The sequence below is a fragment of the Orbicella franksi genome, chromosome 2, assembly GCF_964199315.1.
Source record: "Orbicella franksi chromosome 2, jaOrbFran1.1, whole genome shotgun sequence".
Classification (NCBI taxonomy): domain Eukaryota; kingdom Metazoa; phylum Cnidaria; class Anthozoa; order Scleractinia; family Merulinidae; genus Orbicella; species Orbicella franksi.
Window position 1 is genome coordinate 29,610,124 of NC_138146.1, and position 15,323 is coordinate 29,625,446.

Sequence of the window (15,323 nt, forward strand, 5' to 3'; positions counted from 1 at the left end):
CTACATCTCAAGTGACTACAAAGTGAGACAAACGATAACGCACTTTATTATTGCATCTACCACGATGAATAACAACAACCTTTTCCTCGACACTGTAAAATCTGTACCAGAAAATTTTTGAACTAAAAGAGGCTAAGCTAATGGAATGACAATGCAAGCACCCACTTCTTTCTGGTCAAACTTTCAGTGTGTGACATTGTCTATCACTGTCGAATCCAATTTACAAGTGTACACAGTTACTATATGATACACACCAAACAATAACTACTATAAAATAGTAACACAGTTACCTGAAATATCCCATACTCTAACTGTCTGGTCAAGAGAGGCCGAGACAACCAAGTCTTCAGTAGGGTGAAACTGTGCACACATCACATAATGATTATGCCCTGTCAAAACACTAGACAAGATGCACCAAAAAAAAAAACATTATCAGGTGGAAATAAACTCTATTGCATAACGCATTTATGTTTTACAGTGCCTGGCCAAAATGGTAAACAAGTCGGACATACATGTACTACTTGATATAACTAAAATTACGTTGTTTATTATTTCTCTCTTGCAGGATTGTTCTTGTAAGAGGATGGTGTTGAATCACTCATGTGCTCCAGAGAAACCATTGAACCATTTCTAAAGTCACTCTCAGATGAACACCAGAGGGAAAGAAGAAAAGAGGCTCTAACAAATCCACCTGGAGGAGGACTGTAGAGGCAGAACTTCAGGCTCTACACCTCAACTGGGAGCTAGCCTCGCAGCTTGCAAAGGACTGATAGGAATGGAGAAACTTTGCTGATGCCCTATAGCCCAGTTTAAGTCCAAAGACTCAAATTCCAAAGTACTGATGATAATAATGATGACGATGATAATTTATTCAAAGACTTGCCAGACAAGAATGCATTAAATATAACACACCCTTCTTGATACATGTATATCCTATGTACAGTGGATGACTCACCAGATGCAGGTTCGTGACTGCCAGTTCCAGATGCGGATTGTTTGATCATCAGAGGCACTAATTATCCATGGATACTCCTGTGAATGAAATGTTATGTACATGTGGTTACTGCACAAGACAGGTTCAAGTCAGAGAAGCTTGAAAATGTCTTAATAAATGCATACACATGCACCACTTACTTGGTGATAGAAAGTAGTTCTGATGTAATCGAGATGGCCCAACAGAGTGAAAAGACATTTCTTCTGTTTGTAATTCCAGATCTACCAAAATACAAAAGTTTTCCTAGTTAGTTACACACGCTGTTTAACTAAATACAAAGAGCAAATGCTATACACTCATATAAATGTTGGGCATAACAAAGGACCAACCTTAATTTTGTAATCATCTCCTCCAGAAACAAAAAGGGGCTGGTTGGCATGGAAGTTGATACCTCTCACAGGACCTAGAAAAGACATGTTTGATATCAGGTGAACTTGAGTGTGAGATCATTATAATTAAAATCGTATCACTTCCAACAGTCCTTTCTTTATTTTTCAAAGGATGGACAACTGCATCCAGTGGATACATCACCATTCAGTCGATGAGTGTTAACAAGGCTTACTATACTACATGTATTAACTGAGTTTACTAATTAATTCTTATTCTGTGAATGGCATAATACAATGTAAGTCACATAGACATAAGTGTTTTCAGGGTCCGAAATTGCGACTGACTGGTCGCCAATGCGTCCAAATATTAAGTGTTGGCGATCAGAATTTTAAAACCTAAAACTTTCAGGTTAGTCGCCAGCTGGCTCCCTTAGGAAAAGGTTAATTTCAGACCCTGGTTTTACTGGAAAACATAACACTCATGCAAAACTACATCCAGGACCAGATTGGCATATATCCATATCCTCACTAGTGAAGATATTGACAATATCATCAACAACTTTCTCATGCATGTTTGTGCATTAATAAAAAGAAAATTGCATGATGGCTTGGAGATATGTATCCTATTTTCTCATGTTAAAAACAATACTTTAATGAACAAATGCAGCCAGTGAGCAAAATATTATTTTTAAAATAAAGAACAAAAAATTCATCTCTTCGCACTTCCGTGTCTTATGCTCTCTATCAGTATAAGACAGGGAAGCTGCTCCAACACACTCACCGTCATGTTCATCAAATCTCTCCAGCAGTGTGCACATGCGGTAATCCCACAACTGAATAACACCATTGTGCAGACTTGCAAGAACCCATGGCCTGTTGGGGTGAAAGGCAATGCCTGAAACAACAAAGAAGAAAAAAAGTTCACAAAACCACATAGAGCAACTCCCCATTCATGGTTTAAAACAATGCATGTAAGTGGAACAAGGGGATGCTAATTTAGCCATTTTATTCAGGAAGTAACCAGTCGGCAGAAGCACCCAGAAAGAGATGTCCTGAACATGTACTGCAAAAGCTCTGAAATAGTCTACTTGTTACAATACCAGTAAAAAATCTCAGCTCATCTAAACCTTTGTGAACAAAAGTGAAAACAATCTCCTGTACGTAATGTGGGTTTTGAGACAGCTCAACTGAATAAACTGATTTGATAAAATCAACCACAGTGCATAAAATTAAAATTAATAAAATTATTATTTTATTCGTGTACATGTAATAAAAGAAGTCTTTAATTTTCAGTGCTGAATCTACAAGGATAAGCTTATAACTTGCTGCGGGAGAAAACCTTCGCCTTTAATAACACTATCCGTGTTTTTATACTGCTCCATCCTAAAGAAAACACTACTAAAGTGATATCATTAGAAAATAGCATGATACAACCTATCAAGCTTATATATAAACACATGTACAATAGAGAGTTCAAATTCTTGCACCCTAAAGGTCTCTCCACCAAGGTAAAAGTGAACATAAGAGGGACATAGCTCGGCGTACTTGGCTTCTGTGAAATTATCTTGTTGATAGCGATGAAAAGGAATCACAGAAGAACGATCACAACAGTAGAAACTATTATTTTGAATGAAGCTCCATTGTGAAAGCATGCATGGAACGGATTAAAAAGGACCATGGTTCTTTCCCCTTACCTTTCACTCTGGCTGATTTTGTTTCAAATTTCGTGAGCATGGCGGCTAAAACCCCTCAGAAATATACAAGAAGGTACCAAGTACTGATTAGCGAATCAAAAGTAATAACACTCTCACTAGGACCACCAATATGCAAAGAAAATCGGTAGAAAAAGTATAAAATTCTACCGCAGAAAACAATATGGCGGCCGCCACGTCACTTCGGACATGTGTGAGCGCCTCGATTTCATGTAGCGCGGTAATTCCTACCTCCCCTCCCCCAAATAATTCGTAATTTCGTTCCCAGTTCTAAAATCATGTCTGTCGCTCTTCCTCTCTCTCTTTCCTCTCATCGATCGCCATCGCGGTGTAACTCGGTGTGCAATCCGCCGAAATCGTTGAGAAAATCGATACATCATGTCTGAAGGATTGACTCTGAAAGGAACATTAAAGGGGCATAATGGCTGGGTAACACAAATTGCCACCAATCCTCAAAGTCCAGACAAGATTTTGTCCGGTTCTCGAGGTATATATGTGATTCAGTGAATCTGTTTAGTTTGTTGGTGTTTCATGTAGTGTTCATTTATAACCCCACAATGATCGAAAGGAAATAAAATACTTTCTGTTACTTGAATTTCTTAACTTGAACTTGCCTCTATCCAGAAGTCGTCATTTTCATATTTATGAGACGAATCGAAATAGTTCTTATTAGAATTACCACAGTTCATTTCTTTTGTGCATCAGAACTACCGTAAGTAAAATTGCCGTTGAACACCTCAGAAAGTAATACAAGCTTTATCTTTGTAGTCAAACGGGTTCATGTAGTATTATTCTAATTATATCAAACAAGACTTATTACTGGGGAAATACACCATGTAGTTGGATAAACAGAGGGACACTTGGCCTTTTTTTGTTATAAGTGAGATTAGACCATTTTTAATTTGTATTCTTATGTTGAACTGGACCTATCTTGCAGCAGAATGCAAGAGAATCTTTCCAAATGCAAATGATACGAAGCTGTTTCAATTTATAATATTCCATGGCAATAACCCTTTACTGCAAGTTAGTTCCAGTCCAACTTCAAGAATGAAAGGAGCATATTTGATAATAATAATTTAATCATGATTCCTACATTATGGTGATCCAACTGTGCATACCTCTAACCAACCGAGTTTGAGGTCCCGTACTGAAAGTTACAGACCAATTTTGTTTCCATTTCAATTTATGGCCCAGGTGTGAAGTGCATGGGCCATGAATTGAAAAGGAACAAAATGAGGATCAAGAAGACGAGGTTAGATAGATATTTATTAGATCTCTGCTGTGTGTTTGGTGGGCTCAGGAAACAAATTATAGTCAAGCTGAACTGAATGGCTTCAAATGACTGATACATGTTGTAAGTAAAACCAGTCCATTTTAAAATTTTTGTTAAATTGTTAGGATGTTTCAAAACACAATTTAAAGAAAACAAAAGTTTTAAACTTTTATTTACTATGGAAGTTAAGAGCACTTAGCAATAGAATTTTGGCAACAAAACCAGCTTGAAATTTTAGCATGCTGCTGTACAGTGGAGTTTAAGGCCTGTCCAAACGGGAAATGTTTGGCGACCAAACACCATCAAACATTGTTTGGTGACCAAACATTTTACCGTTTGGCCACCTTGTTTGGTGCTGTCTGATCATGTTTGATCGTGTTTGGTCGTGTTTGATAAAATTTGAAGGCCATCAAACACTCGCTCAAACAGCTTAAAACATTTCTTTTGTTCTCGTTTTTGATGGGCGATGTTTTGTTCGTTTGGACAGCCATGTCAAACATGTTTGGCGCGCTCATGCGTACCACGCTTGCTCAGTGGCTTGTATCCATTGTTTGATCTTTGTTTGATAGAACATGTTTTAACCGTTTGGCCACTCACTTCAAAGGCAATCATCGTGTGGAAATTAATAACTATATTTTTGAAGTCATCTTGTGACCACATCTGCAAAACACAATCTTTATCAAACAATGTCAAGCATTGTTTGATATTTTTCCAACCTTCCCTTGCAAATGACTGTTAATTTTGTTACCCTCTCAGGGAGAAATCCATAGAATCCACTTTAGGAATATTTGTTCTCAGGTCTCAAGTGAAGGAAACTGCTATTATTATGGCAGAACTCAAATAACATGTACTCTTGAGTAACTTTTGCTAAACAGTTTTTTCCTCCTTTAGATAAATCTCTTATTGTCTGGGATCTGACCCGTGAAGAAACCAACTATGGTGTGGCTTCAAAATCCCTAAAAGGTCACAATCACTTTATTTCTGATGTGGTTATGTCATCTGATGGCCAGTTTGCACTTTCTGGCTCTTGGGACAAGACACTCAGATTATGGGATCTTAATTTGTAAGTTGTGCTCTTTTTAGTTCACAAAGCAAGAAAAAGTTGTTGTCGTATGATCTATACTAGTCCAATTATGTTTGATTTTGTTTTTTGTTATTTTTAAATATAGACCAACCTTATCCCTTGAGTCCACATGTTTTTGTTTTTGGTCAGCAGTGACCAAAAGCCCAATGCTCTGGGCAAATTTTAAAAAAAAGGAACCTGAAAATCTTGGGTCTGGTTTGATTGTAATCATGCATTGAAGCTCAATAATGGTTTCTGACAGTGTAGAGAGAGTAACTGCTGCGACTAATAATGGTTTGCATTCCAATTTCCCAAAGAGGAATGGATTATTTGGTGCTAAGCAAAAGAATCACAGCCTCTGGGAAGGAGATTGAATGAGAGTTGGTGTGTATTTTAATTGGCTGAAAGCTGGCATTTAAGTCCTTATCAAAGAATGAGATATTGAAATCCATCTTTTATTGTTCTGCATGCTTTGAATCTCGATGCTTTTAGTAAATATTCAAAACAAAAGCCATGTTTGAAACTGTTGTAAAACATTCCAGTTAGTTCAGAAAGCTTTAAGTGCCTATGAAGCACTGCTTATTTGAAAGGCTTTTCAAAGTTAAGAAGAATGGCGTTTTCCTTTTTAGAATATCTTTTATCATTTCAGAGATATTTACGTTTTTGTAAGGAAAGTGATGACGTCATAGGTGGTTCCACTAAAACAGCACAACACTCAATTGAGAATAACTCTAGAAATATTAAAGCAGTGTTCTTTAAACTTGGCACCAGACAGAAACAGAATTGTTGTGCCATTACCATTGCCATGACAACAGTTATGCTGCTGGTTCTGTCTTAATTAAGACTAAAATTCCCAGATTTTATCTCAAACAAGGATCATCCACTCCCACCAATCTAATGGGGAGAGTTAAGACAATATGGGAACCATGTGTGTTCCAAGCAAGACCCTCTGTCCCACTTTAAAAGGTTGCAAATGAGGATATTTGGTTTTTCACAGAAAGAGACTGGAGCCAAGAGTGTTGCCATGGCAACAACATAGTAGGTGTCATTCTGTTTCTTTTGTGATGTGCATTTCTGATGCCAAGGTTGAAGTACACTGATTTAATATTTCTAGAGTTATTCTTGATTGAGTGTTGTGCTGTTTTAGAGGAACCACCTATGACGTCATCACTTTCCTCATTTGCATAATACAAAAACGTCAATATCTCTAAAACAAAAAAAGATACTCCAAAAAAAGAAAACGCCATTGTTCTTTACTTTAAAAAGCCTTTCAAATAAGCAGTAATTATATTTTACTTCATAGGCACTTAAAGAAGTGTATAAAACACTGGTCTACAGCTTGCGTTTGAATTATGGCAACCTAAAACTTGATTATGGTGTATGATAATAATTGTTATGGACCACAGATGTCATCTTTATGTTTGAAATAAATTTAAATGTTATATGATCCAGCGATCTTACTTTTTGTGCATTTTTATGGGTTCTTAACAGCGGTACCACAACCCGCCAATTTGTTGGTCACACCAAAGATGTTCTGAGTGTTGCATTTTCTGCTGACAATCGTCAGATTGTCTCTGGATCACGAGATAATACCATCAAGTTGTGGAACACCCTGGGGCAATGCAAGTATACTATTCAGGTTGGTATAACATCAGGTTGACAAGAGAGATGTACATGCAATATTTAATCATGAGGTTCTTATTTGAACTACAATAGCTTTTCTTGGATGTGTTTTCAGCCTAGGGTGTCCGCATCTTGGTTTTCTTGACAATTAACCCAGCTGGTAATAACTAGTTTTACAAGCTATTCTAGGTCTCCCCTGTGCACTACACAATTAATATAGTTCAAACCTGTTATACCTTTTCCCAGTGACTGCAACACCATTTTTTAACTCATGAATGCATAGCTATGAGCAAGTTACATGTATGGCAGTTAGTTGGGGAAAAATTCACTCACTTGCTCAGTCAATGGGTCAAAAACATTAATTCTATGGGATAGTGCACCCTTCTAGAGGGAGAACATTTGCCCAACCATTGTGAACAAAATGGCTGCCCAAATGATGAACTCATCTTTCACATTTGGAGTCATACAAGTGCTCCAAAATTTAAACTATTTGCAACAAAAGTGGGTGTATAATTTGATCCATCGATAGCTTTGACCGCCAAAAATGTGCTAGGGTTTCACCCTCAAAAATAGATGTTTTTAATTTGCATTTGTTCAAACAGGACGAGGGACATACTGAATGGGTCTCCTGTGTACGGTTTTCACCAAACTCAAGTAATCCAATCATTGTGTCTGCTGGCTGGGACAAAATTGTCAAGGTATTTCTTCATTTTGCAGTCCTACTGAGTTAAATGGCCACACAAAAAAGTGTTATGGCAGCTATTAAGGTACAGCTCTATTGTTTATTGTATGTAGGTTTGGAACCTGACAAATTGTCGTCTGAAGACCAACCACTTTGGACACACAGGGTATCTGAACTGTGTGACTGTGTCGCCAGATGGTTCTTTGTGTGCTTCTGGTGGAAAGGATGGTATGGCCATGCTGTGGGACTTAAACGAAGGAAAACACTTGTACACCCTTGATGGAGGTGATATCCTGAATGCCTTGTGTTTCAGTCCAAACAGATACTGGCTGTGTGCTGCAGTAGGACCTAGCATCAAGGTTTGGGTAAGTTGAAAACCTTTGTGGAAATGAGAACTTGCAGTAGTTTGGTTATGGACTGCTCAGTAAGGAAGGTCATAGCTTTTGAAATCTGTCAACCATCTTATATTGAGCAAGGGTGCTTGTGCACATGTAGATCTGTACTTACATGTTTGCATGTATGTGTAGATGTACAATCAGAGAGTCCTGTCCAAATGACTTGGGTGGTACAGTGGCCTTCTGACTAGGGCTTCAGAATCTGAATCAAGCAGTCTGTGTTTGAGTGCTGGCCTGTGTCATATTGATGTGTCCTTAGTGAGGACAAGTCACTATAGTGTACTTTCAAGACAGTTTTTATTTCAGTTCTTATTTGTTCTTTAGGATCTGGAGGCCAAGTCAATCGTGGATGAGCTGCGACCAGATGTGATCAACATGGGAGGCAAAGCACCACCAGCTCAGTGTATTTCCCTCGCCTGGTCCGCTGATGGCCAGACTTTGTTTGCAGGTTACACGGACAACTTGATCCGTGTGTGGCAAGTCACTCGTGTTTCATAAGCCATGTTTCATAGCAGAGGAATTTTACAATTGTAAAAATAAAGTCATCTTGTAACCCTGTTTGCTTTGTTATTTATGCTCATCATATTGTTACCGAATGTCCAGCGGCCATTTCACTACAGCAGCCAGGAATTTTCATTGCAACGATACCTTTTACTCCTACCGTAACCTATCTTCATGGCCACCCCTTCACAAAAGCCAGTATATTCCTACCACAATGCGACTGTTATAGACAGGTTAAGCTTTCTTTCAAATGAAGGGCTGAGGGCAGAAAGGGCTACTTTCTTACAGCTGGTTTTGATTATAAAAGAAAAATTATCAATTCTGCTTTAACCAGTTTGTGATCAGGAAATAAAAGACAGATGACTTCATTGCATATTTTCTGTTTTGAAAAAAGATTAATCTAAAAATGCACATACTTAGCCCCCATGGTATATTGGAGTGGTGTACCTTCCCCATGCAGTTGGGTATGACATACTGATTCCCTTTTTCCTCTTATTACAATAAGGATTGGATCACTCTAGTCTGCTTGTGCATTCTGCGTTTTTACATGTGAACCCAGTAAACACATCATCAAATTGATAAGCATGCATATGCGCTTTCTTGCCACTGAGACTTTTATTTATTCCCAAATGCTCATATGTTTTTCACTTTGTTATGTTGTTTTCTTGGTGAACCTGTAAACTTTCTGGTGCATCCTGTAGACTCAGCTTGTCAAGGTTATGGGATGCACTGTTACCATAGCTAAGTATGCAACTAAGTTAAATAAACTACGTCCAGACAAACAATCTGTGGACTAGGTTACTGAGTAAAATCGCTATTTCCTATTGGTAATGGTATTTCACCAGCGTGTTCTCTAACAAGCATTCTCCAATCTTTGATCAGAACCCCCACCCCGCCCCACCCTCCTTAATCTAATGCGGCCTAACCAAGCACTTCCCACGATGTTGGAGACTGGACCAAAATAAGAAAAAACCTCTTATCTTGAGTCCAGTTATTCCAGTGAAGTAAGAAGTGATGCTTAATCCGGCCGAAGGGACGGAGGGAATTGGATGAGTTTTGTCAGTGGCCTATGCTCTGAAACGAAGTAGACAGGCTTCAGATCAGTTCAAATCTCTTAATTTTTCATAGGTGAGAAAGGGAAGTTTAATCTAAGCGCCTTCCCTATTCGCAGTCTGCTCTTTGAATTTGCGCCAGTTTTGTATTCTTTGACAGAAAGAATCTTCGTTTACAATGTAATTTCTATCTTTCGCGTGCTAGCACACTCGGATACTAACATTCATGGAAGTTTGCAGTGGCGGAGCTAGGGTAGCCCCCCCCCCCCCCGCCCTCCCCCGCCTTACTTTAGGTAAAAAAAAGAAACTTGCGGAAAGAAGAAAAGCTGGCAGGGCAAGCACCCCTCCCCCCCCCCCCTCCACCTCCCCTTAGCTTAAGGTCTGGCTCCGCCACTGGTTTGGAGGATATCCCGGCGAAAGCCTAAGTAACTTTTCCGAGAGCTGTTCGGTGTCACTTTTTTCTTGCTTCAGTTTTCTTGCTTGCTTGTTTTTCAGCTAAATAATCGAGGCGAAAGCCGAACGAGAAAGAGAAACCTGGGCAAGGCAAGGCTCTCTTGCCTGTTTTAATATCAGGGATTTTATGCCGGGCTTAATCCCTGGAGGGTTTCTAGAGCTTGCTCTTCCAGGTCCGCTTTTGTTAATATCGGTGAAGCTTGTCGCCGACAGTACCAGTTTCCAACAAATTAAAACTGACCTAATTCTACTGTAATCGCACAAAAATTGAAGACAGATATTTTATTAAATCAGTTCATTCCCGATCCCCCGATCCATAGATACATATCGAGACACCCAGCATTAAATATTAATACATTGTTTTATATTCCAATATATTATTTTCAATTTTGTCTTTTTTCCCGCGATTAATAGGGTTTCAATTCAACCCTTCCATACTAAAACATACCTTATAGTCCTTATACAAGAGTTATTATTCCCCTTCAGGTTCCCAGCCCCTTTGAAATTTCCTTGTTCGACTCTCAGGAATTGGGAAGAAACGCCTGCAATGTAACCTTGAAAAAGTAGAATATAGGCTTCTCCCCTTCCTTCTAAACGGCATTGATGCTGTACAGCACGGCCGTACCATTAACCCTTTCTGGAACAAAGTGATGAAGTCCATTTGTAGGTTTTGGGTCTGGTGTAACATAGCGACGTTTTGCTAACAACATGAGTGCAATGCTTTCTCAAAGCCGGCTCCACGGCAAGACCTACAAAACTAGCGACTAAAACTCCAGTGGATTCGCCAATTGTTACCAAACCCAAGCAAAATTCTTTGTATTTCGGTTCTACTACAAGGGGTACTGCGCACACTGTGTTGGCGAAAACTAAACCCGACAGCGAGCCGATGATGAAACAAAGAAGCAACACCGACCACACGGTTTGAAAGAGACGATAGTAGGAAGCGCATATTGAAAAGCTCATGACGACCACCAAGATTACAGCGAAAATCCATGTCCGTTTTATAACAAGGCGAGGGACGAACGCGGGCTTAGCCCAAGCGACTACGCTTAAATACGAGCGCAGAATGAATTCACCAACGCCGTTTAAAAGTACGTAATACACAAAGTGGTCCCTTGGTGCGAAAGGAGCGTCTTCGAATGCTATCGTCGTGAACACCGCTTGGATCGTGATGTACTGCGTGATATAAGCGGTACAGAGTGTGATCATGTAAGGCAAGATTTGACAGGCGCCAGTAAACTTTTCAGCCCATGATAAATACAGAGGGTCCTTATTTGAGTAGTCATCTGAGCTCCCGGTGTCACTGGACTTGAGTTTGTTGTAGGAGTCCAGTAAAGCATAAGGCTTGATGCGGTCCTTGTCGAGCATGTAGTAAAACACCAGGATCAGGAGTGTGGCCGGCGAAATGATTATAAGAGTTATCTGAGGAGAGATGCATGCCCATGTAGTCATTCCTGAAAAAAAAAATATGAAAAAAGACAAAAACTAAGCGAAAAGCTAAACCGCTATAACATAATATCCTCTATTAGCCATATCAGTTGAGTGTAAATTTGGTTAGTGTTTATCAGAGTTTTATCCAAGCCAGTAGCCTCACGTTGAGGAATTGAATTGATCTAACGATCAGTGTAGCTTCCGCTTTCAAACAAAATAAAAAGCCCATGCCGATAACACACTGCTCAGAAGCGAAAATGCATGTGGTTATGAATTTTAGGCTAGAAAATCTAATTAAGGTTTCAAATCAATTTTCACCTCATCACGGCGACTTTGACGCCTTTGTATTCACGATGGTGCTTTCTCTCACACAAGAAATACGCTTAGAACGACAACGTTTTGCCGCGACTTAAATCAGTTCGGCTGCAGTTGAAGAAATATAAATAATAATAAAATAAGTCTCTACCGATTGAACTACTGTCTTTAAGGTTGGCCTTTCCTAATCTCTTTTAACTTGATAGCGCTAACTTGATAGCGCCCCTTTAACAGCAAACTAAGTGAGAACGTCAAGAAAGTGTCGAGGAACTACGTCAGTTCTGTTTTAAAGCGGTTAATTTTCCTTTGTTTGCTCAGCGCTAAGGGACTTTGTTTCTTCCTAACAGCTACTCTCTATTCTCGCGATAACTCTTCAAAGCACTTTTTCGCTATCGGTACCCGGTAAAATAGCCCGGTTAAATAGGTAGAATTACTGAATCATCTCCATATGTTTCCGCTTCAGAAGTAAAACTCCTTGCGTAGAGCGCTCGGAAGATTGTTAATTAGTAATGTCGTTGACTAGGTTCTATATATTCAACGGTAAAAAGGTTAACAGGTCTCGCTTTCATCGTACATACATAATTCACGCAGTATGGTATAAAACTGAAATTATAAAGTATTACATAAGTAGCCTCTTGATAAAGGATGCTAACCTCTTCACAATCTTTGAGCTTTAATCCCAGACTTTCTACGTGTAAACTGCGTTTAATAAGGGTGAAAATTTCAAGTTCCACCATATCGGAAAAATCCTCCTTCTGATTCAATGTTTAAAATAAGTTTATGTACCATTTAGGTGATATATGGGAAAGCCCGAGGCCCGCTGAATTATTCTCTCTCACGATTGACTGAAGTGAATTTACTGTACCTGTGTAGTAGATAGGTCCAAGCAATATGCCAGCTCCGCTCCCAGCGGCAAAGGAAGTGATGGAGAACCGTCCATAAAACGCGCTCAGAGCAAGAAAAGAGATCTCTCCCAAGCCATGGGCCAGCGCGTTCAAAGAGACGCCGATGATTTTCACGTAAACGCTATGAACAGTTATGAGCAGTAGAGTACCACAAGCCATAGCGATGAACACGATCAGTGTCCGCCAATAGTAAGGTATTCTTTGCATGTACCAGGGTAGAAATGAAGTTACGATTACCATGGTGGCGACGTGGGAAGCAAGAATGCTTGTTGTGGGAATGTAAGTTCCTCCTAAGATGTCTTGAGAACCCGAAACAACAACACTGAAGAACGAATGAAGCAACATTGCCAGGCCGCCAAAACTGATGCAGATTTTGATGTGATCGCGCCGTGTGAACCCTTCGTCGTCAACATGATCTTCGGGGTTGACAATGAGTTCGTCTGCTTCAGAGTCTTCTTCGCCGCTTGTGAATTCAGGCTCCATTGACTTCAGCTCTCACTGAACTAAACTCAACTAGCAAAGGGAGTTAAGCCGCAGACGTTACTCGACGCTAGAGTTCTAAAGCGTTGTTTTCACTGAACGCTAAAACACAGAAAAAAAGTCATGTTAAGGACACAGAAAGATAAGTTCTCTCGCAAAACAATTCTAGCTTGAAATGCAGGTTTGTTCGAGTTCACAGCAATAAACAATGAAGCTTGCGGGCGGTATAATTTATGCTGGCTTAAAACTTTTGTTCTGTTTGAATGACATCAACCTAAACAGAATTTGAATTTTTAATGAAATAAGTGCACTTAAACCTGTCAGTCACTTCCCGTCTCCTTTTACAGTGTAATGTTTTCTTTAACTCATTTTTTTAAGTGCAACGACAGACAAGACTGAAAATGCCGGCTAGATCATGTTTCCTTCAAATTTCTTGTCGCAAACCCTTTGCCGGAAAATGTTCCCTCTAGTAATTTTATCTCAGTTGTTTATTCACTTGGTAAACGAAATTTTTTGGTTACTGGGGTAACTCCCAAAAAGTAGTTTGCTACATTTAATATCACTTTTAACATGCCGGAAAAGACAAAATACACAAAACACACATACGAGAAAGTCTGCTGTCCGGCAACCGAAGGTAAAACTCCCAAAGGGTTTTCATTCTCAGGTTATAATTTACATGCAAATGCTCTCTCGTCTTTTGTCAGCTCGATAACAACGTTAAAAGTTTAAAATATTCCACTGAAAAGTCAAACTCGTTAACCACTGATGAAATCACTCAGTTTCATTATTATCTTTCTCGTCTCTAAGGATCCGCCGTAACTGCAAAGAATCTCAATATTGTCACATTGAAAATGACAAAAACTTTCTGTCGCAGTTAACCATTAAATTTAACAGCTGTCCGCTTTTATCACAAACTATCAAAAGTAGTATTGATATTCCTAAAAATCAATACGGTCGAACCGCTGAAGCGGCAATATCCTTGGAGACACTGGCCGCTTGAGGCTTGTGGCTACTGTTGCTCATAATAAAGCCTATCACTGTTTGGTTCTGAGGCACTTTTAACGAAAAAAAAAAAGCCTTTGGAAATCACCATCGCAAAAGTTTTTTACCCTTGGGTTAATTGCTTAGCCGGTGGTACTGCTAGACTAGCCTGCAGAACAGGCGGATAAGCGGGCTAGCACGATACACGAGCGTGCGCGCGAAGCTTGACGCTATCTTCGTGGGCGTTAGTCTAGTTGTGATTTTGCAATGATGGCTCAGCAAGGTTTAGAAAAGAAACAGTCAAATATGTCCAGGTTATAGGGCCGCCGTATTGACTAATCGAGACTAATGTAACCTCTTCACTGCCCAAATATCGGCAAGTACGGTGACACTATAACCAAACGTGTTACCGTTTGGGTAACTGGAATACTATGGAAATGTACACTCTTCGGAGATAATCACGATTTTGGGAGTCCTTCGGAAGTCCTTCGGAATTAGGCTTCTGCAGTGAGTCTAGGCAGCGGATTCTCAGACGGTTTAAGGGAGTTAGCCGTGGGTCTAAGGCGCCCGCCATGATAGAGAACCACGTCAGTTTTCAAAATTTTATCGTTTGCTTACTGTAAACATTAAAACTCTCAAAACTAGATTTGTAGAAGTAAACCAGTTAGTATGGGTTATTGACCAAGTGTGAGGTCAAGATGGCTGGATATTGGCCAAGTTCTTTTTTTGCGTGTTTATGGACCGAGACGGAGTCGAGGTCCATAAACTCGCAAAAAAGAACGAGGTCAATATCCAGCCATCTTGACCGAACAAGCTTGGTCGATAAGCGCAGGATTTGATTCATCTTGCCCGCTCACGGAGCTAGCCACATAATAATAATCATTAGTATGTGGCTAGCTCCGCGAGCGGGCAAGATGCATCAAATCCTGCGCTGTGATTGGCTACCCGAGCGGGCAAGATGGAGCTATCTTGCCCGCTCGGAACTACCCGCCGTTTTCCGCAAGAAAAATTTCCCCGAAAGCCCTATAATAAATCTTTTACTTACCAAGCTTGTTCGGTCAAGATGGCTGGATATTGGCCTACTTCTTGTTTTGCGAGTTTATGGACCTCGACTCCATCTCGGTCCATAAACTC

The 15,323-nt window shown here is 39.8% G+C and overlaps 3 protein-coding genes across 3 annotated transcripts in view; 1 reads left to right on the plus strand and 2 right to left on the minus strand.

Annotated features, from left to right (window-relative positions):
* Positions 1-3,233, minus strand: part of LOC145479169 (coatomer subunit alpha-like) — a 23,110-nt gene extending 19,877 nt beyond the window's left edge. The window contains exons 1-6 of the mRNA XM_081457446.1: positions 3,018-3,233; positions 2,105-2,218; positions 1,324-1,397; positions 1,135-1,215; positions 956-1,032; positions 291-400 (exon numbers count right to left, since the gene is read on the minus strand). Coding sequence (XP_081313572.1) covers positions 291-400; positions 956-1,032; positions 1,135-1,215; positions 1,324-1,397; positions 2,105-2,218; positions 3,018-3,057 — 496 coding nt within the window. The 5' untranslated portion in view covers positions 3,058-3,233. The remainder of the gene's footprint in view (positions 1-290; positions 401-955; positions 1,033-1,134; positions 1,216-1,323; positions 1,398-2,104; positions 2,219-3,017) is intronic.
* A 96-nt stretch (positions 3,234-3,329) lies between these two features.
* Positions 3,330-8,622, plus strand: LOC145479175 (small ribosomal subunit protein RACK1-like). Its single transcript, XM_081457453.1, has 6 exons — positions 3,330-3,522; positions 5,200-5,371; positions 6,863-7,010; positions 7,597-7,692; positions 7,790-8,041; positions 8,396-8,622. Exons 1-6 carry the CDS (start codon positions 3,414-3,416, stop codon positions 8,567-8,569), a joined length of 951 nt encoding a protein of 316 aa, XP_081313579.1. The 5' UTR covers positions 3,330-3,413; the 3' UTR covers positions 8,570-8,622.
* Positions 8,623-10,344: 1,722 nt separating this feature from the next.
* LOC145479160 (uncharacterized) lies at positions 10,345-14,088 on the minus strand. Its single transcript, XM_081457434.1, has 2 exons — positions 12,689-14,088; positions 10,345-11,531 (listed from the first exon to the last, which is right to left on the minus strand). Exons 1-2 carry the CDS (start codon positions 13,209-13,211, stop codon positions 10,705-10,707), a joined length of 1,350 nt encoding a protein of 449 aa, XP_081313560.1. The 5' UTR covers positions 13,212-14,088; the 3' UTR covers positions 10,345-10,704.
* Positions 14,089-15,323: the final 1,235 nt, after the last annotated feature.